This window comes from Salarias fasciatus, chromosome 6 (assembly GCF_902148845.1).
Source record: "Salarias fasciatus chromosome 6, fSalaFa1.1, whole genome shotgun sequence".
Lineage (NCBI taxonomy): Eukaryota > Metazoa > Chordata > Actinopteri > Blenniiformes > Blenniidae > Salarias > Salarias fasciatus.
Genome location: NC_043750.1, coordinates 39,457,334 through 39,481,884, shown reverse-complemented (window position 1 = coordinate 39,481,884; position 24,551 = coordinate 39,457,334). Strand labels below are relative to the sequence as shown.

At 42.3% G+C, this 24,551-nt stretch overlaps 1 protein-coding gene across 1 annotated transcript; it reads right to left on the bottom strand.

The window, feature by feature from the left end:
* Positions 1-610: 610 nt before the first annotated feature.
* Positions 611-22,214, bottom strand: cabp2a (calcium binding protein 2a). Its single transcript, XM_030094016.1, has 7 exons — positions 22,075-22,214; positions 21,763-21,945; positions 4,356-4,386; positions 2,647-2,781; positions 1,900-2,009; positions 1,147-1,294; positions 611-738 (listed from the first exon to the last, which is right to left on the bottom strand). The coding sequence occupies exons 1-7, from the start codon at positions 22,132-22,134 to the stop codon at positions 713-715; spliced, it is 693 nt and encodes a 230-aa protein (XP_029949876.1). The 5' UTR covers positions 22,135-22,214; the 3' UTR covers positions 611-712.
* Positions 22,215-24,551: the final 2,337 nt, after the last annotated feature.

The window sequence follows — 24,551 nt, the reverse complement described above, 5'->3', positions numbered from 1 at the left end:
GTAATATACTGTATCATTATTATCCAATCATTATATATATAAAAAAAAAGATATTAAAAATGTGCAGAATCAGCAGTCTGTTTGCACTGGTTGAAATCTATCAGCATTGAATTCATGTGGCGATTACATTTTTTTAATCATAAACATATTTAAATGTAAAAGATCTTGTGTATATTTTAATAACAATGCATACATTTTAACAATCTGTTTGAGAACACTACCACACAGAACACAGTCAACAGGTACATTCAAGTTGAAGTGAGGATTTCAAATGTGGTTTTATTGCTGTAATTTTGATGAACAGTCAGTTATTCATATTTATTCTACATATGCCTTCATAGTCAAGACAGATGAAATAATAAACTTCAGATTGAACAAAGCCAACTGATCAAAACAAACAAAAAACGTATATACTTAAGGTTTTATATCTATCTAAAGTAGACTTCTGTTTTTATCTTTGTATTTCATTTATAACAAAATGTACATCAACAGTTTAAAGAGAGAACCCAGAGCTTTGGTTCAACACTGTCCTCGCTTTATAATCTCACATGACATTCATTAGACAGAAACATTAAAGGGATCGTGTCTTACTTGAGAGGTTATGGAGGTAAATTACAGACATTTAAACAGCTTTGTACATAAAAGAAAGAACATTAACGGTGTGCAGTCTGGCCCGTGTCGAGTTTAGTCTGGAAGTTTGAGGTTTGTGGAGTCAGCGAGACATCATTCGCACGAACTCTGTGGAAGGAGAAGAAAGAAAAGCGTTCAGACTGGCGAGTTTGATTCTATCAATTCAAACATTCACCAATCTACACTTTTGCATCATTAAAATTCGCTGTGTTGAGATTGTTGTCATTTTTAGTTGTAAATAGAGCAAATATAATTTTTTTTTTTTTTTTTTTTACCACCTATACTCTGAACCACAGCAAAGAAAAGTGTCAGTTTAAAATGTATGGCACTAGTTTACCTTTTCAGGCCAGTCAAGATGAAACTGGGGTCTCATGTGGACTAAACAGTGTTTGACACACTGGTCCAGTTGTTGAGGTTGTTAAGTGTGTTTTATGCAATTTGTGTCCAAGATAGACGACTGGACGTGTCTCTAAATACCCCCTATCAGCTGCTCCACCTGAAATCTACTTAGCTCACCTTCAAAGTCCACCTGTCCGTCTCCGTTGAGGTCGACGTCTCGCAGGATCTCGTCGATCTCACGGTGGTTGAGCTGCTCTCCCATGAGCTTCTTCATGGCTTCCCTCAGCTCTCCGAGGCTAATCTGACCGTCGCCATCAGAGTCAAACTGTACATTGAGAAAAGGTTAAAATTCAGTTAATAAGTTTATCATTTTGTAATGATCCATCTGCAGTGTAATATCTTGTGGGATGAGCAGCAGACATGATTTGCTGGTGATTCTTTTTTAAGAATCCTTCAGGACTCTTGGGGACTGGCAGTCACCACCTAATGCAGAGTTGAACGACATGAGATTGAAGAACCAGGCAGAATCCTTTACCTCCAGTCTGGGACCAAATTCTAACCTCACTGATGATCAAATGTTCAACACCACAGAGCAGGATTCTTTCAGAATTTTTGATTGGAGATGTTGGAGAGGCCTGAGAGCAGATCTAATCTCAACAAAACTCAACATTTAGGGAGATTAGCTTGAATGTGCTCTTCTTGAGACAGAACCACATCGGCTGAAGAAATTCTGGCAGGATCCAATCCAAACATCGTTTTTTCAGTCTTCTAATCCACCAAATAACATAAAGCAAGAGTTGCTGATAAGAACAAACTTCTCCAGATTCATTCTTGGAGTAACTCATCTAAATAAGACATGACCATGCTTCACTGTTTATTTATCTGCACTTCAGGCGTTTTGTTCCTGTGTGAAGCGATAATGTTGCAGACCTCTTTGAAGGCATCTCTCAGTTCTTTCACTCCGATCATATCTGCAGTCTCAGCAAGCATTTTGGGACCCATCAGTTCCACAAAGTCTTCAAAGTCGACCCGGCCACCACCTAGAGGGCAAGCAAGCACACATCACTCTAAAACACTGATTTAATGCATAAAAATTTAGCATGTGGGTCAAAAAACCGACCCACCAGAGGGTGTAATGGACAGCAGGACGACTAATGCTATGAAAACAACAGGAACTTGATCTTCACCATGTGCTACATGCTACATGCTAAAGAGCTACGCTACAGCGAGCTTTGGTCTATAGTCTACATAATATGCATCCTAGAGTGTGTAAATAAACCACACACACTGCCTGTGTGTACAGTAGACTATGGCTGCAGGATGGAGTGTCGATGTAGAGGCTGTGTGGACATGGTTTGTGGTAACACATAACCTTCACGTATCATTTACCTGTTAAGTACAAATGAGCTTTTATGGCTTATAATAAGTAGGCTACTGGTATCAGTACTCGGTGTAGCGAAAGGTTTGTACTTGTACTCAAACTACAATAAGTGCATAAAATCTTTTACATGAGGTGACTTTATATTTGCTGATTACCAGGTGAATGCTGGGTAAGCTACATGTTCTAGATCACAGCTAAATGACTGATGCTGGTTGCCCTGCACAGAAATACATGGAAGATTTATGGATTATTCAACGTATGCTTCAGTGCTTCAGCAGTCTGTGTTCAGAACTCACAGATCTGCTGGCTGAGCTCGATAAGCTCCATCTCCGTGGGCATGTATCCCATCGTCCTCATGCACTCGCCCAGGTCCTTGCAGCTGATGAAGCCATCTTTGTCTTTGTCGAACTCCCTGAAAGCCTCACGCAGCTCTGCCGGGAACGGACACACAGGAGGAAATCAGAAGGTTCGAAGGAAAAATACAGTACTAGAGATACTAGACAATGTTTCCCTGATATCAGCGACTCCCAGATGGATACATGAGTGTGTGAATGTGGGAATAGAGATGTGTCACACATGCCTCAAAAACAATATATAAATTCTGCCCCCAGTCATGAAGTTAAAATCGTTTGACATGAACCTACATATCATTTGGAAATTGCAAATTCAACTGTTTACACATATTTGTGATAAAATGTGTGTTTTAGTGTTGAAGTGCTGAAGATTCATGGATTCATACCACATGAGACCCATTTAGGATGAACAATAACATGTTTCAGAAAATTTCACAACAAATTCCAAAAAAGTTTGGGATGTGTAAAACATAGTGAAAACCAATAAAGTCAGCAGTTACCCAGCTCAATCTTGAAGAAGAAGTTTAAAGTTAGACTTTAAGATGAAGGACACAACACAACAACACGTCAGTCAACATTGCTGAGTAAATGGCGTCATGACACTACTCAATCATGATGCATTCAATGTCCTGGATTTGTGAGAGGTTTGGCCTGCAGGCAGGGCATTGTGGGTAGTGTGTTGTCCAACACCGCGATGCCGGAATGTGCAAATCCATCCCTGAAAGAGACATCTGGCTGGGAGCAGATGTTTTAAATCCTCCAAGCACTTTTGCTAATTAACCTGATGGCTGCAAAAGGCTTCCAAAGCCGTTTCTCTTTCTACTATTTTAATTTCTCGCCAGTCGTATCTTCATGTCCCATCAGTTTGGAGAAGTGTTACTGTAGTCAAATTTAAAGTGAACCAATCTTTTTTTAATTAAATGAAAAAAAAAGGTTTCAAGTGTCTTCATTACAATGATCCGATTCATTCTGTCGTTAGAATTCCACAAAGAATTTATGAACTGCAGATTTCCTGAGAAATAACAGTGAAACAAAAGAAGACGTGTTTCTGTTCACTTGCTGTGCAGATATTTGTTGGCTTTCTTCAGAAAACTGAGATTCAATGTACATGAACCAGCAGGAAAATGTCATTTTGTCTGAGACTGACAATCTAGGATGTGATAGATTTGCAAAACCTGATGATTTCTCTTTGTGTTTGATCACAACCCTTCAACTCCACTCTGCTGCTCATCCCACAAATGCGTGATTCTCATCATGCGACTGAGGTTTTGTGCAGGTATATTTCTGGGTGGTATACAGTATTTCTGCTACTGTTTGTGTTACAGAAAGTTCAACTGAACAATAAAAAGAGGTGATCTGTGTTTGAACTGGAAAGAGTAATCTTTTCATTTGAAATAAAAAACACAATAATCCCTCACTTTGATCTTGCACAGTTCAAGCCAGAAAGAAAAAAAGAGAAATGTGTCTAAAGTGCGGGATTTTTTTTTTTTTAATGTTTATAAAATCCGGGCTGCAGAGAAAAGCACACACACTGAAACCATCAGAGGGTTGAACAGAAGGGAGTTCAGGAGGAGGAGGAGGAGGAGGAGGAGGAGGAGGATGAAGTCAGAGATGAAGCCAGGATTCACTTTCAGCCTTTGACTTCTCCGTACCTTCCATTTCCTCCGGTCGGAGATCTCTGTCCTGCAGCCGCCGCGTGGACAGAAGACAGGATGCACAAAAAGAGACAGTCAGCTGGGTGAAATGATCAGTTTAACTCTTCTATTTCAGGAAAAGCACAGAAAATACTTGGAATCCTCCCTCGTTTCTGCACTCCTTCAAGCAGAGAGTCGATGATAACATTAACTGATTTTTGATCTGAGTCAAGTTGACTTTTGAGGCAGTCTGCTGCACGTCTGGTGTCTGAACTCCTTCAGCAACTATTCAATCAGCTGTGAACGACCTGCACAGGTGCTGAAATCTGCAAAGGAATCATAAACTACTGTCCACTTCAATACAGTTTACATTCAAAGAGCTGGTGAGGAAAAGAAATTAAACAAAATCCTGAAAGAACAGCAACTTTTTGTGAACTCAGAGCCGAGAAAACAACCATAGATGCAGCGAAGGAGAGTTTGGAGGTAGATGGCTGAAGAGGCAGAGGAGGATGGGATGAGATGGAAACAGATGTGGTGGAAGATCAAGAAGAGATGAACTGCTGATGTTCTGAAGGTTAAAAACACCCAAATCTTTAGTCCTTCGACCCCTCACACTGTTACAGTTACCATAACGATGAATAAGTATTTCAAGAAGAAGGAAATATCCCCTGTGGACTTTTCTACATAAGTAGTTTGTTTGTTTGTTTTTATTTCATTCAGTTGTAACATAAAAAGGCTCCATGTAAATACAGTCACCAACCAAGAGTGAAAGGGAGCAGAAAGAGTTAACACTGGGAGGACAATCACCTAGAATCTTAAAAACCACTGCTGCATTTAGAAAGATCAAATTGTCTTTCTTTGAACACTTGAAGGGTTTTCAGTTGTTTCTTGTGAAGATGTATCATTTTTGCATTTCTTTCAGAAAGTTTTATATTTACAATGCAAAATCTGGAAAATATAATATTAACAGACATTAACAATGGTAGAACACGGCATCCGTATGGGCAAACAACTGCATGGGACCATAATTACAGTGGCTGTCAACTCCACATCCACCAAGTCTAGGAGAATCCAGACCAGGACCAGGACCAGGACCAGGACCAGGACCAGGAGACTCTGGACTGGGAGTCCTGACACTCTGGAGGAACTCATTGTTCTGGTTGTCTCTACTGAGCATGTGCAGTACGACTGTTTCCACCATGGGAACGGGCCGTGAGCGTTTCCAGAAAGTGTCGTTTTCATCTATTTACACGGTGACAGCATTTTAAAAAAGTTCCACCCTGGGATCTGCTTCCAAAAAGTTGTGTTTTCAGTGGCCTTCAGCAGCGAGTGCAGCAGCAATCCAAGTCAAGTAATCTGTCTAATAAGTCACCACCAAAAACACAAAACTGAATCAGGAGGATCTAGAAGCATCTGAGAGAAGACTGTAAACTGTGTGCACATTGAGCTGGCGTGGCTCACACTGCGACGGCGGGAGGAGTGTGTGCAGGATGTGTCCTGTGAGCCCGCAACATCAGCAGCAGGAATAATACAGGCCCGGATTAAAGGATGCAGCCAGAGAACAGTAGCAGGGAGATTACAGCAGTAAATTGTATTACAAATCACGAAGGCTTATCGGTTTTTCATTTCGCTATCTGCCGCTGATTTTTACTTATTTATTTATTTTTTATTAACATCTGCAGAGAAGTCCTGTCAGCCTTCTAATAAACAAGCACCTGTACAGCCTGAACGGCCAGGCAGGCTGAACTTCTGCAGTCTGAATAAATATCTGTGACTCTTAGAATAAGCTGATTTTGTAACTCTGTGTGTCTTCAACAGACCCACAATGAAATAAAATGCACACATAAGATCCTTGTCTGTGCTGTTAATTTGTAGCTCACTATTTCAAGTAAGAAAGGATATTATGGGATTAATTTTCAGCAAAGACGAGCCTCATCCTAATCTGCGTAATCTACCGGGGAATCCCAACCTTTTACCCTTCCTGGAGCCGTCAGTAAGATCAGGAACCTTTTCTGTTCAACTGGTTTACAAGGTGGCAAAAAGTATTGGTGAGACATCATCAATGAAATCCACTGTCAAGAGCCTGAAGCACTGCTTCTCAATGTGTGCTGAAGGAGCTGTATCAGGGAATAAAGAAGTTTGGAACCACTGTTAATTTGTAATATATTAGATAAAATAGGAAATCTTGTGGAGAAAGCAGTTTGTGGATCCTCCAGGATGCCGATGATAACACACCATCCATTCAGCATGTTTGAGTCATTCAGGTGTAAAACGAGTTTGAGACCACTGTTGGATGGAGCTCATGAATTCACCCAGCTGTCTGGAAACATGTCAGAGCGGTGTACTACCGATGAGAACTCAGATGCTAACACTTCAGACTCAAGCTGCTCGACACGTTAACCCATTAATTCACACACTCATTGAACCAATGGCAGCATCTGTTGGTAGGTGTCTGTAGACCTGATGAGAGACCAAACCACCAGTCTAGAAAAGGGGCTGTTGCTCCAAAATATCGACTTATTCACGCATTGCAGAACGACTCCCCGCTGAAAATCCCCTCTAAGTATGGCAGAGGACCCCCTTTCTCATCATGACTTTCAAAAATATATCTCAGCAACAGCAGCAACCTCAAAAGAACCACGGCCGGTTTCCCAAGTCAGCTGCAGAGAGACTACCCTGTTGTGTTCTTGTTGTTACGTGGACCCTCACAGTCCACACAGCGCCATGTGATCTTGGCGGTCCCAGAGGGCTTCAAGACTCCAACGCAGGATCCAGCGACTCTCTGGAGCTTTAGAGTCGTCATACAGCAAGAAATGTGATTTTCTGTGAAGAGTGAATGGCACACATCCTGTTCTGAAGGTGACAGAAATCAACTGTCACATCCTCTGTGCCTTTAATACTTTATTTTAGAGGCAAGAATAACATGCAATGCGACACGATATGAAACAAACAGTATGTACATTAACGATGCAATACTACTGAAGTGATATGAGAAGATACAAATGATGCAATATGATATTAAAATGACACAATACAAAATAATACAAACGACAAAATATGATACAAATGATGACATGATACAATGTGCAACAGCACAGGACAAAGTGTGACAGAAATGATACAATACAATATGATACAAAAGATGCAAAATGACAAACGGTACGATGCAAAACGATACTATATGATATGATGCAAATGATATGATGTCCTTCACCATGCTGTTCAGGGTAGCTGGGAGCTGGAGCCAATCACAGCTCGCTATGGGTGACACAACCTGGACAGACCTCCAGTCCATCACAGGACAAACACAAACACACACACACTGACACACACACACATTCACACTGAAGGGCAAACCTCGGCCATTGAAATTACAGGCATGTAAGAAAACTGGAGGAAGCCAACACACACACTCACACACACACACACACACACACACACACACACACACACACACACACACACACACACACACACAGGGAGAACATGCAGGCTCCACACATAAAAGTCCCGGCCAGTTGTAAAGACACTGATACACTTAAAATGGTTTTGTCTCTAAGGATGATGTGTGACTTACAAAGAGGAGAGACGACAAAACTCCCAAAATACGATTCAACAGAGCAGAAGTGGGCAGATCTTATTGAGAAACCTCCTGGAGAAGGCAGAATCAAAACTTGATCTGAAATCTGTTCAACATGATTGTATCTCCTCATTAAACCCAGTTTGTTTACATGTATTGATCAGCGATGATTCCTGTTCTGCATCAGTCTTCTGCTACACTTTAATCCTTAAAGGACCTATATCATGCAAAATCCACTTTTTTAAGGTTTTATTCATGCCCCAAAGTTGAATTCCCTTAAAAACCACCCCCAAAATGTTATTTGCGTTCTTCCACACATGTCTGAGTAATCTCTTTCAGTCTGCTGCTCTCTACAGCAGCCCCTCCCTTCAGGTAGAAAACAGCTCGTTTGAAACTCTTCAAACCTAAGTACGTCACAAAAGTTGAACTCCTCCCCGCCACTCGTCTCCCACCCCACCCCCGTGCAGACAACACGCCAACTGTCCTCTGACCAGCATGCAGCTGATTTGCATTTTCCACTGAGGATCCCCCCCCTCCCCCTCCCCCCCCCCCCCCCCCCCCCTCCCCCCGGCAATCAGCGTTGCCGCTTTTTGTATCTCCGATTACGGAGATAAACTTTAACCCTCGTCTGAAAGCAACAATCAAGCAAGAGCAAGAGTCTGAAGGGTCTGCGCTTGGTGAGTTTCTAACAGGAAAAGACGTTTTCGTGTGTCTTTCCGTGTAGACAAGCTAAAGCTAAAGCGCTAAAGTGCGCTAACCCCCTTAGAGACGCTAACGTAGCTCCGATTGGTTGAAGTACGCTGTCAGTCAAAGTCCACAGGGGGAGAAGCGGGATTTTCAGTGAAACAGAGCATTTTCTCTTCCGGGTTTCAGAATTAACCTCTGAAAATCCTTTATTTAACACAAAATGACTTTTCCTTAGCGCCAAAAATAAACTATTACCATGTTAATGCCAATAATAGGGTTTGGACTAGCTAAAAAAGCATGATACAGGTCCTTAATTTGTTCTCCAAAATCTGACTACACAGATTTATCTTAAAAAAAAACGACCTAATAGTCTCGTCAAAATTCTGCATTCTTAACATCTTCTTTTTTCTTCATGCAATGGATTTTTTTAACATTCATAAATGTCACTGACTACTTGGACATTATTATGTTATAGACATGATACGACCCCAGGTTGTGTAATTCACATTAAATTAAAGTATATATTTGATTATATAATTATATTAATTATTGCAAAAGGTCAGAGTTATTGTCGCTACTTTTCAGATTTGACTGGATGTTTCCTTAGTCGATGCACGTTGGTTCACTTGATATAATTTCTTGATCAGTTCATGAAATTCTGCATTTCTTTTCTTGCTGTTTAACAGAGTTATAAAACATGTTTTTGTTGATTTGTTACATGAAAACCAGTCATGACATACTGTGAAAGTTGATGGAAATGTCATTTTTCATGGTATTGACCCTGAAAGTAACCTGAGCTCTCTGCTGCTCAGTGAAAACACACACTCGGTCAACTCTAGACGACAATAAGAGAATAAATACTGAATATAAAGAGGATTTCACACATTTCAGTCTCTCAGTATTCCAGTATTTGTCCTTCAGATGCAGCTGCAGGTCGCCCAGCGTGTCTTCAGGGGTCTTCAGCACCACCTGCTCACTGACCACACCACTGCTCCACTGCTCTAATGGCTCTCTGCAATTAGCCAGGGAAGGACTGTATTTCATTTTGCCACCTCTGCCTTGCCTTCAGGAGACATTAATCTGACAGAGGAGCGGAGCATTAAACCACCGGCTCCACTGCACAGTCTGATTCATGATGTGAAACAGTTACAGTGTAGAAGTTCACCTGTTCCTGACCCTGCTCCACATTTTACAGCTGGTGACTCTGAAAGGTGAAGATATCACCTCTTTAATTCTTTAATTCTTCACCATTTCTATCTGCTTCTTTTTTCCTTACTTCTCTATTGCTGGTTGATCTTGACATCACCTTCACTTGGACAATATGAGAAGAAATGAAAGGATTCTCTGATTATATATCTATCTATTTGTGTGTGTGTGTGTGTGTGTGTGTGTGATACATACGAGCTGGCTCTGTGCGAAGCCCTGTCTGAGGAAGATACAGGCGGGCCCCACTATGTTGTGCAGCATGTTGCAGTTCTTAACCAGAGCGCAGAGCGGCTCATCGAACTCCCGCTCGCTGCCTCCTTCCTCCTCGTCCTCCGTGTCCGCCTCCACCTCCTCCCCCTCGCCACCTCCCAGGCCCCCCAGCACGGCGGCCGCCAGCGGGGCGCCGCTCCCCTCTGTGGGCGACCTCGCCTTGGAGAAGATCATGAGTCCAGGTTAAAGACTGTTAAACTAATAATTCTGTCATGGTGACGCATCAGGAATCAGAAATCCGTCAGTTACGTGACTGACTGACTGAGAAATCCCTGAAGCCCACATTCAAGAGTTCTTACCTTTTTCCTGTTGCTGTTCTTTTTAGAAGCCTTGTTGATGTTTCCCATCACCTCCCTCCCTCTCCTCCTCTGCTTCTCCCAGGTTTCTACTCTTTTTCACCTTTCTCTGCTCGAACGCTACATCAAGGTCCAGAGTCCATATTAGATCCAGAGCGTCTCAGAGTGTGACCCCGCCGTGTGACCCCGGCGAGGCGAAGGCCAGCGCTGCCGCTCCGACCAGCGGCGTTTTACCCAAGACTAGCAGCCGCGTCCCAGATCCCGGCGGTCCGGCGGGGGGCTGAGCACCACGGCCGTCCCACGCCGCATTAAACGGCGAGATCCTATAGGCTGCTGGAGGCTGCGGCGATGAGCTCTGAAGCGTTTAGCGTGGTGCTGGTAGGGCGGCGGCCGGGCGGCGGGGGGATTGACGGGGCGGGGTGAGAGAGGGCTGCAAATCTGGGCTGGAACAACCTGCTGCTGCTGCCAGGCCCGGCCTCTGATTGCATGACTCGCCCATCTCCCTCTCTCTCTCTCTCTCTCTCTCTCTTCCTCACACACTATGTTCTCTGTCCCTGTCTCTCTGTCACCCCCATCTCGCCACCAGTGATCCTTTGAATTTGGACCAACTTAATCCAATCCATCACCGCCACCATCCCCTCTCTGCCGGGGAAACATCGTGCTTACGCTCTGAAAATGACTGTTCTGGCATAACGAGAGGGACAGAGGGCGATGAGTGTGTGTGTGTGTGTGTGTGTGTGTGTGTGTGGTTGGGGGGGGCAGATTTATAGAGGCAGGGCTTGCTGCCGGTTTAATCCCCGGCATTTCAGATTAGAGGGAAAGAGCCATGTTGACAGGCTAAAGAGAATATCAGGGCTTGAAGAGGGAGAAACGGAATCTCCGTCAAAAGTAAAAAGACAAAGAGAAACAACTTTAAAGAATCTGAAATAAAGAAAAAAAAAAGATCCCAACATCCTCCACTGAACACCCTCATCCTGTCACTGGCAGTGAAAATACAAAAACTGGCAGAAAACGAAAAAAATAAAACTTCAGGAGCCACAAAATCCAGCAAGTCCTTGAATACCAGCAAGAAAGTTTTAAATAAAATGTGAAAATGTTATTTCTCTGACAGATTTCTATCTCAAGGCTTACTATCACATCAAAACTGATGTCAGAGTTTACAGAATTGTATTATATCAAGTTTCATTTGGTTTTACAAGCTTGGTAAGAAATGAGCAGGGTGGTTTCAACCAGACGGGTCACCTTTGACCTCTCATGTTAAGCTGCACTGAGAAGATGCAAACTCCACACTTCAGTCATGCTTCAGTGTGCAACCAGGGATGAATATTCCAGTTGGAGCTCATCACTTCTGCTCAGTATTTCTGTTTTCGTTCCAAGCTGCTCCTCAGTCGACCACACGGCAAACAAGAGGCAAACATCCACACACACCCACACACACTCTGAAATGAGTTCAGTGAAGTCGTCACTAAACCTACGCTGTGACTGAGACCAGAAGAGAGGAAGTAAAGCCCGGTTTACACCACGACGTGCTCAAGTGAAGACAGTAAAAACGTCACTGTTTCGGGAGTTCTTTTACACGACAGCGGTTTGTTGTCGTCAACCACTTGAAAAGTATGTTTTATCTTTAGCTTCAATAAACTAAAAACAGCCTAACTGAAAGCTATAAATGGATGCCAGTCGATTAATGTGCTGGAAACTCAACACTCTGCATCTCATTTTCCAGTCTGAACACATTCTGTCTGGAGTCATGATTCCCACTCCGCCCCTGCCGGTGCCGTCTGTTCGGACAGGATGTGAACATCAGTGTGTGGTTGTGGGTCTGATGGGACTAATCATGTCGTGTGGTGTTGTGCGTCTGCCAGAGATTAGCACAGTTTGAGCGAGGTCAGTGCAGAGCAACTCCACCTCTAATCCTGCTCATTTTAGGAGAACTGGCACATTTTTCTACATTTCTCCATATTCACTCGTTGGGGTTTGGGTCAGCCCCTTCCGCCCGGCGGCCTCCTCAGTTTATGGTTTTGTCTTGGTTTGTTTAGAAATCACTTCAGAATCCAGTCATTATGCATCCTCAGTGATTATTGTCGAGGGTGGAACCTGCAGTTAGCTTCATATTATCAGGGATACTAAACTCATAAAGCAACCGAACACGATGATACTGTACTATAGAGGTGGATGAGGAAGAGAAAAAAATGGAAATGTGAGGCGTAGAGAGACATAGAGAGCGACACGAGGAGCAGGAGGTCAGTTTGGGTCAAACGTCTGACTTCTGATCGATTATTCTGACAGCAGGGTTCAAGTTACAAATGAAGCCATTCCTGACATTTCCAGAGGACCTTCCCAGTTTTGATGCACTCAGTTATTCATACTTTTACTGTACACATTTTAAACTTTCAGCTTTTTCCAAAACCGGCATCATTTCTTTCCACTGCTTATTTTGCTCATTTATGTCATTTGAATGTTTATTATCCACTATAAGGATGTAGGATTCACTCCTCTGCAACTTAATGATCATCGGAATTAAAAGAAACAAACACAAAATTGACAGAGATCTGTAGGAACTAAACCATAAAAAACCCAATAGCAGTTACATCAATTTAAAAGATGATTTGAAAAACCAGAGAGCAAAAGAATATGTAATTTAATATTAAAATCCATTAAATTGAATGAAAAAAATAACATTTATATCTAACCTACAAAAAAAAAAAAAAAAAACACTGTAACCAAAGCTTTATACTGCATTTCCATTTCAAACTAGACTAAAATATGTGTCTTTGTTCATGCTTGGGTTGCAAGTTTAATAAAGTATTTTCTATTCTAATTGCTGTGATTATTGAAACGTGTGTGCAGAACGGAAGGCCTCATTTAATCCCTTTAGATTATCAGTTCACCTCTGATTGAAAACAAACAGGACATAAAATGAGTTTGATAGTTTGCAGCAGACACCAGATTTTCCCTTCAGCGTGCAGTGCCGCTGTATGTCCAGCAGGAGGCGCCAGACTGTGAATTACAGAGATTACAAAAACTCAGTTGTAATCCTCTCGCGCCACCAGCAGGTGTCAGTCTCACACCTCAATCTGATTTTTTAAAAAAAGATTCATTCAGATCCATCCAGGGATCAGAGAGCAGGACGGATTCAGACTGATGTGATATTTTAACACATTCAGATAAATGATGAAGACAAAGCGAAGCCGTCTTTTCTACAGGAAATGAAATAAAACTGGATGAGGCAGAACAAAGGGATTTAAATCTTCAGTGTCTCGGTTATATAATAGCGTGTTCCTTCCAGCTGGACACAGCACTGATCAGGAAATGGAAGATTCGGCCTTGTAAAGGCTTTTTTTCCCTCTCTTTCAAACAATAGCAGGATGTGTGAGATTAAAAAACATCTTCAGGTGGGATTAAAGAGTTGCAGAAGAAGCTGTGGGATCGCACTCGTACTTTTGTTTTTTTTCTACTTTCAAATAAAATCTGGACACCTGGTGTGAACACAAAGCTTTTAAAACCCATCAAAACCGAGCAGCTGGGCGAGAAGCGACTCTCCATCCCTCGACAACAGATGCCCCAGAGGCCGGGCCGGAGGCCAGGCCAAACAGGAAACCCGGCGCCGCGCCCTCAACAACATGGTGGACGCGCTCCAGCAGCGGGGATTTTTCCCTGGCACGCCACGCTCGCCGCTGCGCCGCACGGTGGGTCAGACGGTTTGGACGAGAGCAGGAGAATCACTGTTTCTACGTGTTGACACACAAACACAAATTCAGCGGGAGGGTCATGTGAGGGAAGTAGGCTGCAGGCGCTCAACTCCACAGATGGACAAAAAAAATCCCAGTCGTCATGATATTCTGACTGTAATAATTCTATCTCCAGAAGTCAGAATTGATTTAATGGACGATGAGGAGAGGAAACTCAGATGAACTCCTCTGTGTGGAGCAGTAAGGTGGAGCCACAATAACCTTAAAATTCAAACTTTTAAGTTTTTCTTAGTTGTGGCACATGATGAAAATATGGATATTTTCACCACGACTAAACACTAATTCCCCTACCACAACCGAAAACTACTACATTCTGAGAAGAAGAACAATTGTATAGAAACTTTCTGGTGCAAAATGCAGAAAAATATACAAAAACTCAAACCAAAGTCCACAAATCAATGTTTTTTTTTTTTAAATTTTGGTGGTTTGGCCAGATTGGAGCCTCATGAGGGCCAGTTTTGGCCCACAGGTCTTACGTTTGAAACCCCTGCTATAGAGAGCTGTTTACTAATGTAGGAAGACTTAAAAATCTCATTTTTTTTCACAATCAGCAGCTTAAAAAACTGTGATGCACAAACATCTGGCTAGATTTCTGTAGCTGATGACAGAATCATTGTGAAAATCATTTCCCTGCAGTTTCACAAGTTCTTTTAAAACCAAAGAGCCTGTTTTTGAACAACCAGATTTGCTTCTTTTGCATTGTTTTTTTTTCCATCAAAAAGTGTAACTTTTCCCTGATTTTTTGCAGTTCTAAACATCATGTAGATGCATAAACTGTCAACACGCAGCAGAGTGTCGCTGTGAGAAGGCCTCTCTCTTTCATCAGTTTCTCCATCATGACCTGCCTCATAACGCCACTAAATAAAGGTCGCTGGCCTTTTCTCTTGCAGGTTCTGAGCTGCTTTGTTCAGATTTTCCCTCCTAGACCAGAAACGACAACAGCATGCCTGCTACATGGATCTCTGATTGATTAAAGTGTTTGTGAGGTTGGAAGAGGATCACTTTACTTTGACAGTGTTAAAATTCTATTCAAATTACCTGCATAAAATGTTCATATTTAATGCAAATTTCCCAGAAAAATCATGCATAATTTCCGATAGAAACCTTCCTAAAGAGTCAGTGTACCTGTATAAAATGTCTATGAGCTTAATACACATCTAATAAACATGAACAATAACTGCTGGACACAAATTTGTTTTGTCAACCAATAAACTGTGGTTAAAACATATTCAAGTACAGCCACGCTGTCAGTTATGTCATTTCAAAACACATTGCAACGACAAACATTAAGGTAATTACAGTACAGTGGTGTCTGCGGATTAGGAAATCTCGCGTCACAAGGGGCGGGGCCTGGTGACGTGGGGAGGTGTGGTGCACTGACGGTTAGGGTTAAAAAGGTGGAAGGAAGCTGAGCCAATACAGCTAATAAGATGCCAAAATGCCAAATTTACACGTATTTTGCAGTATAAATAGAATTAAGTTATGATTCTAAAGGAAGTAAAGGCGATTAACAAGTTTAAAGTGCGAGTAAAGCTACATTCTTTTCTCCAAAATATCTATGAAAGTATATAAAAATATGAGTTAACGACAGTAATTAGAGTTTCCTGATGCTTTAAGGCCAGTTAAACTGTAATATTTTAATTTTAATCACTTTACTGAGAGAAAATGAAGAACAGCTCACACGGTTCAGTCTCTGTAAACATTTTATACATAATCCATACGTAACTTTCTGACCTTTAACGCGAGATGATCTGTCTGGAAAATGAACAAATACGTGAGATAAGAGATGAGAAATGAAGTTTCCTCCTGTGACAATCTGACCGTGAGCGGCATTATCGACGAGCCGCGCGACTCGTGCTTTAAAGCTGAACGCAGCAGAACTCAGTGAAATGAAACGACCTTAAGCCCTTTCAGCTTCATCCATCAGACGAGAGGAAATATAGTGATGAAACAAGGATTCACCCTCTCACCATCATATGTATAAACACTTTCATTTCAGGGCAATGTTACGATTTAAAAAACGTTCAAAACTAGTAAAAACTTATCTTTCTTCGCTTATGTTCTTATTTATTTCTTATTTATTTATTGTACAACAATTATCCACACTTCCACAGCCTAAATTTATAAATATTTTAGCTTTCTAAATATTTACATCCTGGATATTCATTTAATAGAGACTAAGTATGTTCAAATTCTGTGAAAAGAGCATTTTGTCTTTACTCGACTTTGTGTTTTTTTGCAATATTAATTAATGCAAATAGAATACAATTTATTTTAATTCATATTTGATCTCAGGGCATCAAATTTCTCCAGTAAATAATCAAAGTGAGGACTGCAGAGATCTGTGGGAGAGAGAGATCAATGTCTTCATCTAATTTTTTAAAATCATTTTTAGGAACAGTCCATTCAGTAACACCACACAGGAGATCAGATTAGAGATTACATTAAAGCAGTGGATCACTTCTTACATTAGTTTATTGTGGGATGTAATAAAAGAAAATCCAACTTACAGTATTTTTGCTTTTGTTTTTTAGGTTAGACGATGAAATATCAGTTTTTACCGCGTCAGCAAAATAAATATAAATCCATCAAACCAATCTGTTTTAAACTCAATTACAACCTGCCACAGTCACATGCCATGTTCATGTTTAGGATGTTGTGTGTTTGTGTGTGTGTTTTACACACTGTAGGCTGTGCAGGCTCGCTCTGCTCGCTCTGGTTCATGTTGGTCTTCTTCTGTCATCCTGTGTTTCTGTGCGGTCGCTCCATAGTGTCTCAGGCTGCGGTTCAAGTGAAAACACATTTGTTTTTGGCATTTTCGTTTTGGAAAAGTTTCGCTTCTACATGGAAATGTCTTGAAAGTGATGTAGTTAACACGCCGGGCTACTAGTTGGCACTGTTGGCTGTTTTTTGTCATGAAACCACACATAAGTGTACGCAGAAAACAGTACACTATCAGCATTAACAATGGCTGAACAGGATCTCGTGGAAAAGTAACGAACTGTTGCGTTTTCTGAACCTTTCCATTTTATTTTGACATGATGTTGAAATCAGTCTCTGCTGAAGGAGCACGTTTGACATTTAATGCATCTTCAACTTCAGACTGTGAATAAAAGCAGCTAAAACATAAAGCGAAAAGTGATTTCAGGTTCTAAGTTATGTTGGTTTTTAGGTTAATTGAGCAAAAAACAGAGTCAGAAGCTGAAAAAAAGAGACTTTTTTTGGAGATTTCAGCCTGGTTTTTTTCGGTATCTGTGTCAAAAACATGAAATCTGTTGTAGAAGAAGTGCTGATCCAGTCAACAAAGGATTTTCTCCTGTGTTCTGACATGGTTTCACAGCCTGAGGCACATACGGCGCTGCGCTGGCCCACATCCACTGCTCTCTCCCAAACGGAGGATAATGCCGTTTGCACCTGTCCACATTTCATTCCTGACCTAAAAGTTAGATCCCGGTTTCCTCCTGGAGGTCCTGGAGGTCCGATGGATTAGAGGCCCTCTCCCAAAAACAAAACAAAAACACGAATAGATAAATAGATAAAATGAGGATGAAGGGATAGAAAGTCCCGGGAAGGTCAGAACTGCTTGTTCTTTATCTGAGTATGAAGCTCCGTCATTATCAACCATCAACTAACCCACTTTTAAATCTGTCCTCTAAAGCCGCTCTTCTTTTAATAACAATGTCCTCATCAGCGCTCCAGGAATCACGCTGCAACTTTTAATTACAATAATGTACACAAGGAAGTTATTCCCATTTCAGACCCACTGCTAACGGATCATTGTATTGTGATTTTTTTTTTTAATCACTCTGTTTTCTATCTAATCTAATCTAATCTAATCTAAAAGGTGCAAACAGAAACTAACGAAATGCGATAATGCAACCAGGAACCAGATGAAAATCCCCTCAATCCTCTGACTTTATTCGTTGAAATCAGTCAAACACACAAATTCTTCTGTGAGGCAAAGATACAGAAACCCCAGACGCTCAGGCCACCGTCAGAATCCATGTTTCTCCGAGTTTTAGCGAGTTCTGCGGTGACACGCAAAACTTTCTGACATTGTTTGTTCTCGTATAAAAAGGCTCTCAAAAACCAACAGAAGTTCTCGTCTTAAAAACGAGCCGAAATCAAAAACCAAAGAAAAATCACGAAATCCAAAGAAATCCACCTGAGGAAATGTAGGAATGATTTCAAACCAAAACAAGCGGGAGGCGAGGGAGTGTGAGTGTGAGAGGCTGATCGGATCGGTCTTCTCTCCAACAGAAAACACTTTCACCTTTTCTCTGTTTTCAGGCGTGAACACATTTGAAGGCTGAGTTTGAATTTACAGCCTTTTCAGCTCAGCTGTGACGTTAAATCAGTGTGAATTCCTCCAAAGCGGGATGAAAGACTCAGACTGAAAAGAGAAAAAGCAGTGAGGAGAAGAAGGTGAAGCAGTCAGTGTTGACTTGTTCAATCTGCCAGACACGATCGTTAAACTGAGTAATTAAAGTCTGGGATCAGCTGCAGTGTCACTGATTAACGCCCGTTCACTCGTTCATCCTCCTTCATCCTCTGTGTCTGTGAGAGAAAAACCAACAACAGCCTGAGATTGAACTGCACTCCTTCAAGTTGAGCTCTTCCCTCACAGAATGTCTCGTTCATTCCAACTCTAATCTCTCTTTAGATCATAATCAATCCCGTCTCTCCGTCTCCGTGACGTCCAGTCATCCGTCAGGTCCAGCCTCATCCCACCCCTCCACCCCCCCTCCACCCCCCCACCCGTCGCTCTCTCATCATTCAGCCCATCTGTTGCTCCCAGCCGGAGTCTCTCGCTCCAGCAGGGAGGTGAAGGACAGGAGAAAGATCCGGCAGCAAACAGCACCTCTGGACGAACGTGCAAACTACAGCAGTCTGTTTAAAAACAATAAATCCTTCCTGAGGTCAGAGGTCAACTCCGCAGCTCCATGAAGGTTTTTCAAAACTTTGAGTTGATCATTTTTCTCAGTCTTTATGTTTGTTAAACATTTGCACCAGACTCATTTTCAAAAGAAGGGAAATGAATGAATGAATGAATGAATGAATGAATGAATGAATGAATGAATCAGATGTCTGCTGCAGGTTGGGTATAATCCTCCGTCATATCATTCAGACTCAGAAGTCAGCTCAACTCAGCTCAGGAAGATCAAGCAAACCCAGCGAGAGAGAAATCCACCCAAGAGCTTCTTCCTGTAGCGGCGCTAGCCGCTCCCGTCCTCACTGGAAACAACATGAGATGCAACATTTCCTGATTCGAGACTCACGGTCTCACATTTATTGTTCCCGATTCATTTTTCTCAAAATATCAGAAACGTTTGAAATGCCAAGGAGACAAAACACTTTGCCACCAACTGTGAAGCAAAAAGCTAATTCCTGTCACAAAAAAAATCACATTTTAAAGTATAAAAATCCATGTAATAGTTCAAAAAGTTTAGTTTTTACTTGTCTTAGACTAACCAGATGTGTTGTAGAGAATTAAAATAGTCTAAACCTTTCAAAAGCCAAAGAAAGGAACTTTTCTTTTCTCATGATAACATATGGATCTGCTCTGAAAGCTGCTGCTCTGGTATCTGTTTGACTTTAAACATGCCAACACGAGAAAGTGGGCATTTTAATGCTTTTAGTTTATTCTTTATTTCTTCATAATGTGATGATTTAACCTCATATCAAACACCAAAACAAGTTAAAGCAGACTGAGGCCTCGTCTTCTGTGTGTCTGACCGGTGAACCAGAACCGGATCACCTTCACAGTCAGTCTGGAGTTCCTCTTTGCTGTGGGTGAAGTGTAAGTTGTGAAAAAGTTTTTTTTTTTCTTTTTTTTCCAAAATGTTTCACAGTTACTCCTGAAAATGACTCCAATCTCAACATGAAGCCAAATTTCATAAAACCTTCTGCAAAATGCAATGAAATTAAGAAAAAAAAGTCACCTCCAGCTGTGTCATTTTGCATGTTGGAGGCCAGTTTGAAAGCAAAGAGGAAGCTCAGATTTCAGTTATATTGTGTCCAAAACACTAAAGAATTTTTTAAAACAAAAAGCCAGTGTTATATTTGAAATATTTCAATGTTCTTGGTGGTTTGGCCAGATCGCAGCCTCTTCTGGGCCAATTTTGGCCCACCGACCTTATGTTTGACAGTTTAAAACCCTTCCTGTCCTCATTCTGCCCCCTCAGACCTGGAAAGCTGCGTTTCTCTGTGGCGTCTGACTCCTCCTCAGCATGTCTCTGATCCGTTTGGCTGACGTGGATCAAAACACGAACCATCCTCCTGTCTGGCCGTTTCTCTCCACGTTCCTCCATACGGAGCTGAACTGGAAAGAGAATAATCCCGTCATGTTTGTCTTTGGGTGGTGGTCACTCCGGGGTCAGAGGGCCGCTCCAGGTTACTCAGATCTCCACAGCTTATCATCCTGCGTGTCTTATGTAACTCATGATGCTGAAAAGTTCCTCTTCATTCAGACCAACACAGCAATCCTCCACGTTCAGTTTGACACAGTTGTTAACGAACGCAGAGAAACAGACACCAGACGAGAGCTTAAGACCTCAGAAAGATTTAGATTTATCCCTCAAGTTAATTCATAAGACATGAAACAAACTGTACGTCTGCTCTGTTTAAACTCTGCTGAAAGACTTTATTTCAGTTCAGTAACTAGTTGATTTAAATGATTCCCTTTCATCACTACAGATTGTTTTTCATGTACTTTATTTAACCTAAAATGTTAAATTGACTGTGTTGCAGCTATGGCATCAATTAAACAATCAATTAAAGGAATCAGAACAAAGGGAATCGATAAAAATGGACAATATGTATTGTTTATGCTACTTATAAATAACTGAAGATAGGATGAATAAAAAGGAAATGATGAAATTACACATTAACCATTTGTAATTCATCATGTTGGCATTTCACGTTTCAAGTTCTTCGCTACAAAGAGTTTTGTACCTATCACTTACGGTGTGTCCTTGTTGGTGCAGTTTAGTCGTGAATTACAATGCTGATGGTTCAACATGCCTGTTAGTTAACAATTAACAAGAAACCAGCTGGAATTAGCAATTGCAATGCATCTCCTGTTCTTGATGGTGATAAAACAAACTTTTTGTAACCCTGCAACTCCCAGGACTCCCTTGAAAAAGAGGTTTTTAATCTCAATGGGACTTTCCTGGATAAATAAAGGTTGAATAAAAAATAATAAAATAAAATAAAACTATCCAAACTCCAGTGATGTGAAACACATCCCTCTAGATTAGCTCTGAGAAAGATTACGGTCCAACTCCACCATCTCTTATCAGTAAAAACAAGTCAAGGTGAAGTGGAATACTGACAGTAAAGCACAGGTTTCCACTTTTCACCACTTCAGAGCAGAAAAAAATCTTCCACATAGTGAAAAAACTGCCATGTTTTTCTCTGAAATGTCCTTCAAACTTTGTCCAAACGCCCCCTGCAGCGCGGCTGTGAGGGTAGTGTGAGAGCACCCAGCTCGCCTCTCACTCGCTCAGGATGGAAACCACAGAGACTCTGGTGTGGATGTGGACGATGAATGTTTTGTTTTGTTTCCTTGCAAACCCAGCTGAGGGGCCTCAGCTTGACCACGGTCCTCGGTGGAGATGCCAGCCTCAGCGTCCTACCTGTCCGAAGACCGAGTCCACGATGGGGCGCAGCTTCCTGCGGTCCCCCTCCTGCAGCCACAGGTCCTCGGGGTCTCCCACCGGGGAGGACAGGCTCAGGGTCTTGGCCTTTTGCTTCGGGGGCCGCTTCATACTGGCTGAACTCCATCGCCTGAAGGACTCGATCTTCTTCTTGATGGAACCCTGAGGGAAGGAGACGAGGCAAACAACAGCTTACTGATGGAGACGCAGTCAAACAAAAAAAAAAAAAGCAGGTGAACTCTTGTTTCATCTCAGCGATCAGACCTGTCAGACCAGTCGACATGCACTGACCTTCTTCATCAGCTTCCCCTCAGGCACCTCCATGGACGACACGCTCTTCACGTCAGTCATGTCTGCGGCCCAGCTTCATGCACACAGGCGTCCTCTTCCTCTGTGTGCCACGCTCGCGTCCACTCCGCCTCTTTATCCCTTTCTGGAGCGTCCGGCGCTGCTCGGTAATCTGAGGCGTATCTCCCACCGCTGTCGCTCCTCCTTCTCCTCTCTCATCCCTTTCCCTCGCTCGGCTCTGTCCATCTTTTTCCTCCCTCCTCCCACATCTGCGTCCATCGCTCAGCTTCCCATCTGCTCCTGTGTGTGTGCGTGTGTGTGTGTGTGTTACCGTCACACACACCTGCTAATTTATCCAGGTGAAGCTATTAAATCATCATTGCTTATGTTGCCTGTTTTCCTCTCTAAACGTCAGTGAATGTGTGTTTTCTTTCGTTTGGTTGATGTTGGTTGACACAGCAGCATCCTGAAGCTGACACATCCAGAAGCAGTGTGTGACTGACAGGCTGTCAACACGTATCTTTTGTCTTTTTAGCCCAACACTGTTTTTGACTGTTTTCTGTCCACGTATGTGACATCTCCAATAATCCCCCCCGTATTTATTTTTTTCCTCCCTCACTCTCACTCTCTCTCTCGCTCTCTCGCTCTCTCTCTCTCTCTCTCTCTGATCTGGTCTGCTCCGGTGCTGATGTGGGCTTGTCCTCAATCCTCTGCACTTTATGTGCTTCCTATTGTTCGTCACACTCCCCATATGGGAATGTCCAGGGCGCGGGTGTACGAGCACACGCGTGAACACGGCTCACACGTGTGCAGAGTGGCGGCGTCTGCCTGGTCTTCAGCCAAGAACTGAAGCTTTTTGGAGGGTGAAGGGAAGACACTTTCATTAACTGTAAAATAAGGAATGCAGGAAAGTTAGAGAACATCAGTTAATGAGAGATTAGGAAGAAGATAGAAGGAGCTCAAGACTGCGAGAAGCAGCTCAGAAGAAGATAATCCAGATGAATGAAGATGGATGATAGATGGATGGATGGATGATGGATGGATGAATGGATGGTGGATGATGGATGAATGGTAGATGGATGATGGATGTATGGATGTATGGATAGTGGATGAATGGTGGGTGGATGATGGATGGATGAATGGATGGATGGTGGATGATGGATGAATGGTAGATGGATGATGGATGGATGATGATGGATGTATGGATGGATGGTGGATGAATGGTGGATGGATGATGGATGGATGGTGGAAGGATGGACGGATGGATGGATGGATGGATGAGTGGATTGTGGATGGATGGATGATGGATGGATTGTGGAAGAATGGATGATGGATGGATGATAGATGGACAATGGATGGATGGGTGGATGCAGGGATGGATGGATGGATGAATGAGTGGTTTTTGGATGGATGATGAATGGATAGATAAATGGATGGATGAATGGATGGATGATTGATGGATGGATGAATGGATGGATGGATGGAGGATGGATGGATTGTGGATGGATGGATGGATGGAAGGATGGATGGATGGACTGTGGAAGAATGGATGATGGATGGATGATGGCTGGATGGATGATGATAGATGGACAATGGATGGATGGGTGGATGCGGGGATGGATGGATGATGGATGGATGAATGGTGGATGGATGGATAATGGATGGATGGATGGTGGATGGATAGCATCCAGATTAGCATCTCTTCCTAGCATCCGACTGCTTGTTAGTCATTGATCTGCTTCCTCTTATTGTCATGAATTCATAAATCCTTTACAGAAGATCTGACATCCAGACTATAAAGCATCTTAATCCCACTATTTCTTTTAACTTCAGATAGCGTCGAGATTGTCACACGTCTTCCTCCTAACTGATGTAATTCCAGCTACAATCCAGATTACAGAACACCGTCCCGCCGACTGATGAAAACAACGTTGTTTCAGAAAAGGTTTTATGTGTACACGACAACAGCTTAAAAACAAAAATGTCTCTTTTGACGGAAATGGTAGAAATGCTAAAATCTAGGTAGTTATCATGTTGGGCCATGAGTTGGCGTGTTGTTTTTATTTTAAAACCACACACAGAAGCTGCAGCAAGCAATACGCTATAAACATCAACAAGTTGGATTGCTGTCATGGTGACTGTCAACTCCAAGTCCAGGAAAACATGGACCAGAACCTGGACCAGGTGAACCTGGACAGGGACCAGGACCAGGAGAATATGGACTGAAGTCATGACACTGGAAGAAAACATCGTTCAGATTGTTTGTCTACTGAACATGTGCAAAAGCAGCATTTCTGAAAAGTTCCGTTTTCCCCTACCGCTATCCTCTTGTTCACCGAGGTGAGCTCCAACACATGGCGGCTGAACTGTGGGGCTAAAATATGCTCTAATGTCAACAGTTGAAACACATCTGTTACTCCAACCACAAAAAAACAGTCCTCATCAAACCGTGAATCAATTCTAATCAATCAATTCCCGAA

Coding starts and splice junctions, on each gene's coding strand:
- cabp2a (XM_030094016.1), bottom strand. CDS start 22,134: ATGACTGACGTGAAGAGCGTGTCGTCCATGGAGGTGCCTGAGGGGAAG. Junction 21,946..22,074: donor AGGGGAAGCTGATGAAGAAG/GTCAGTGCATGT, acceptor TCCTTCCCTCAG/GGTTCCATCAAGAAGAAGAT. Junction 2,782..4,355: donor CCGACCGGAGGAAATGGAAG/GTACGGAGAAGT, acceptor CGTTCCCGGCAG/AGCTGCGTGAGGCTTTCAGG.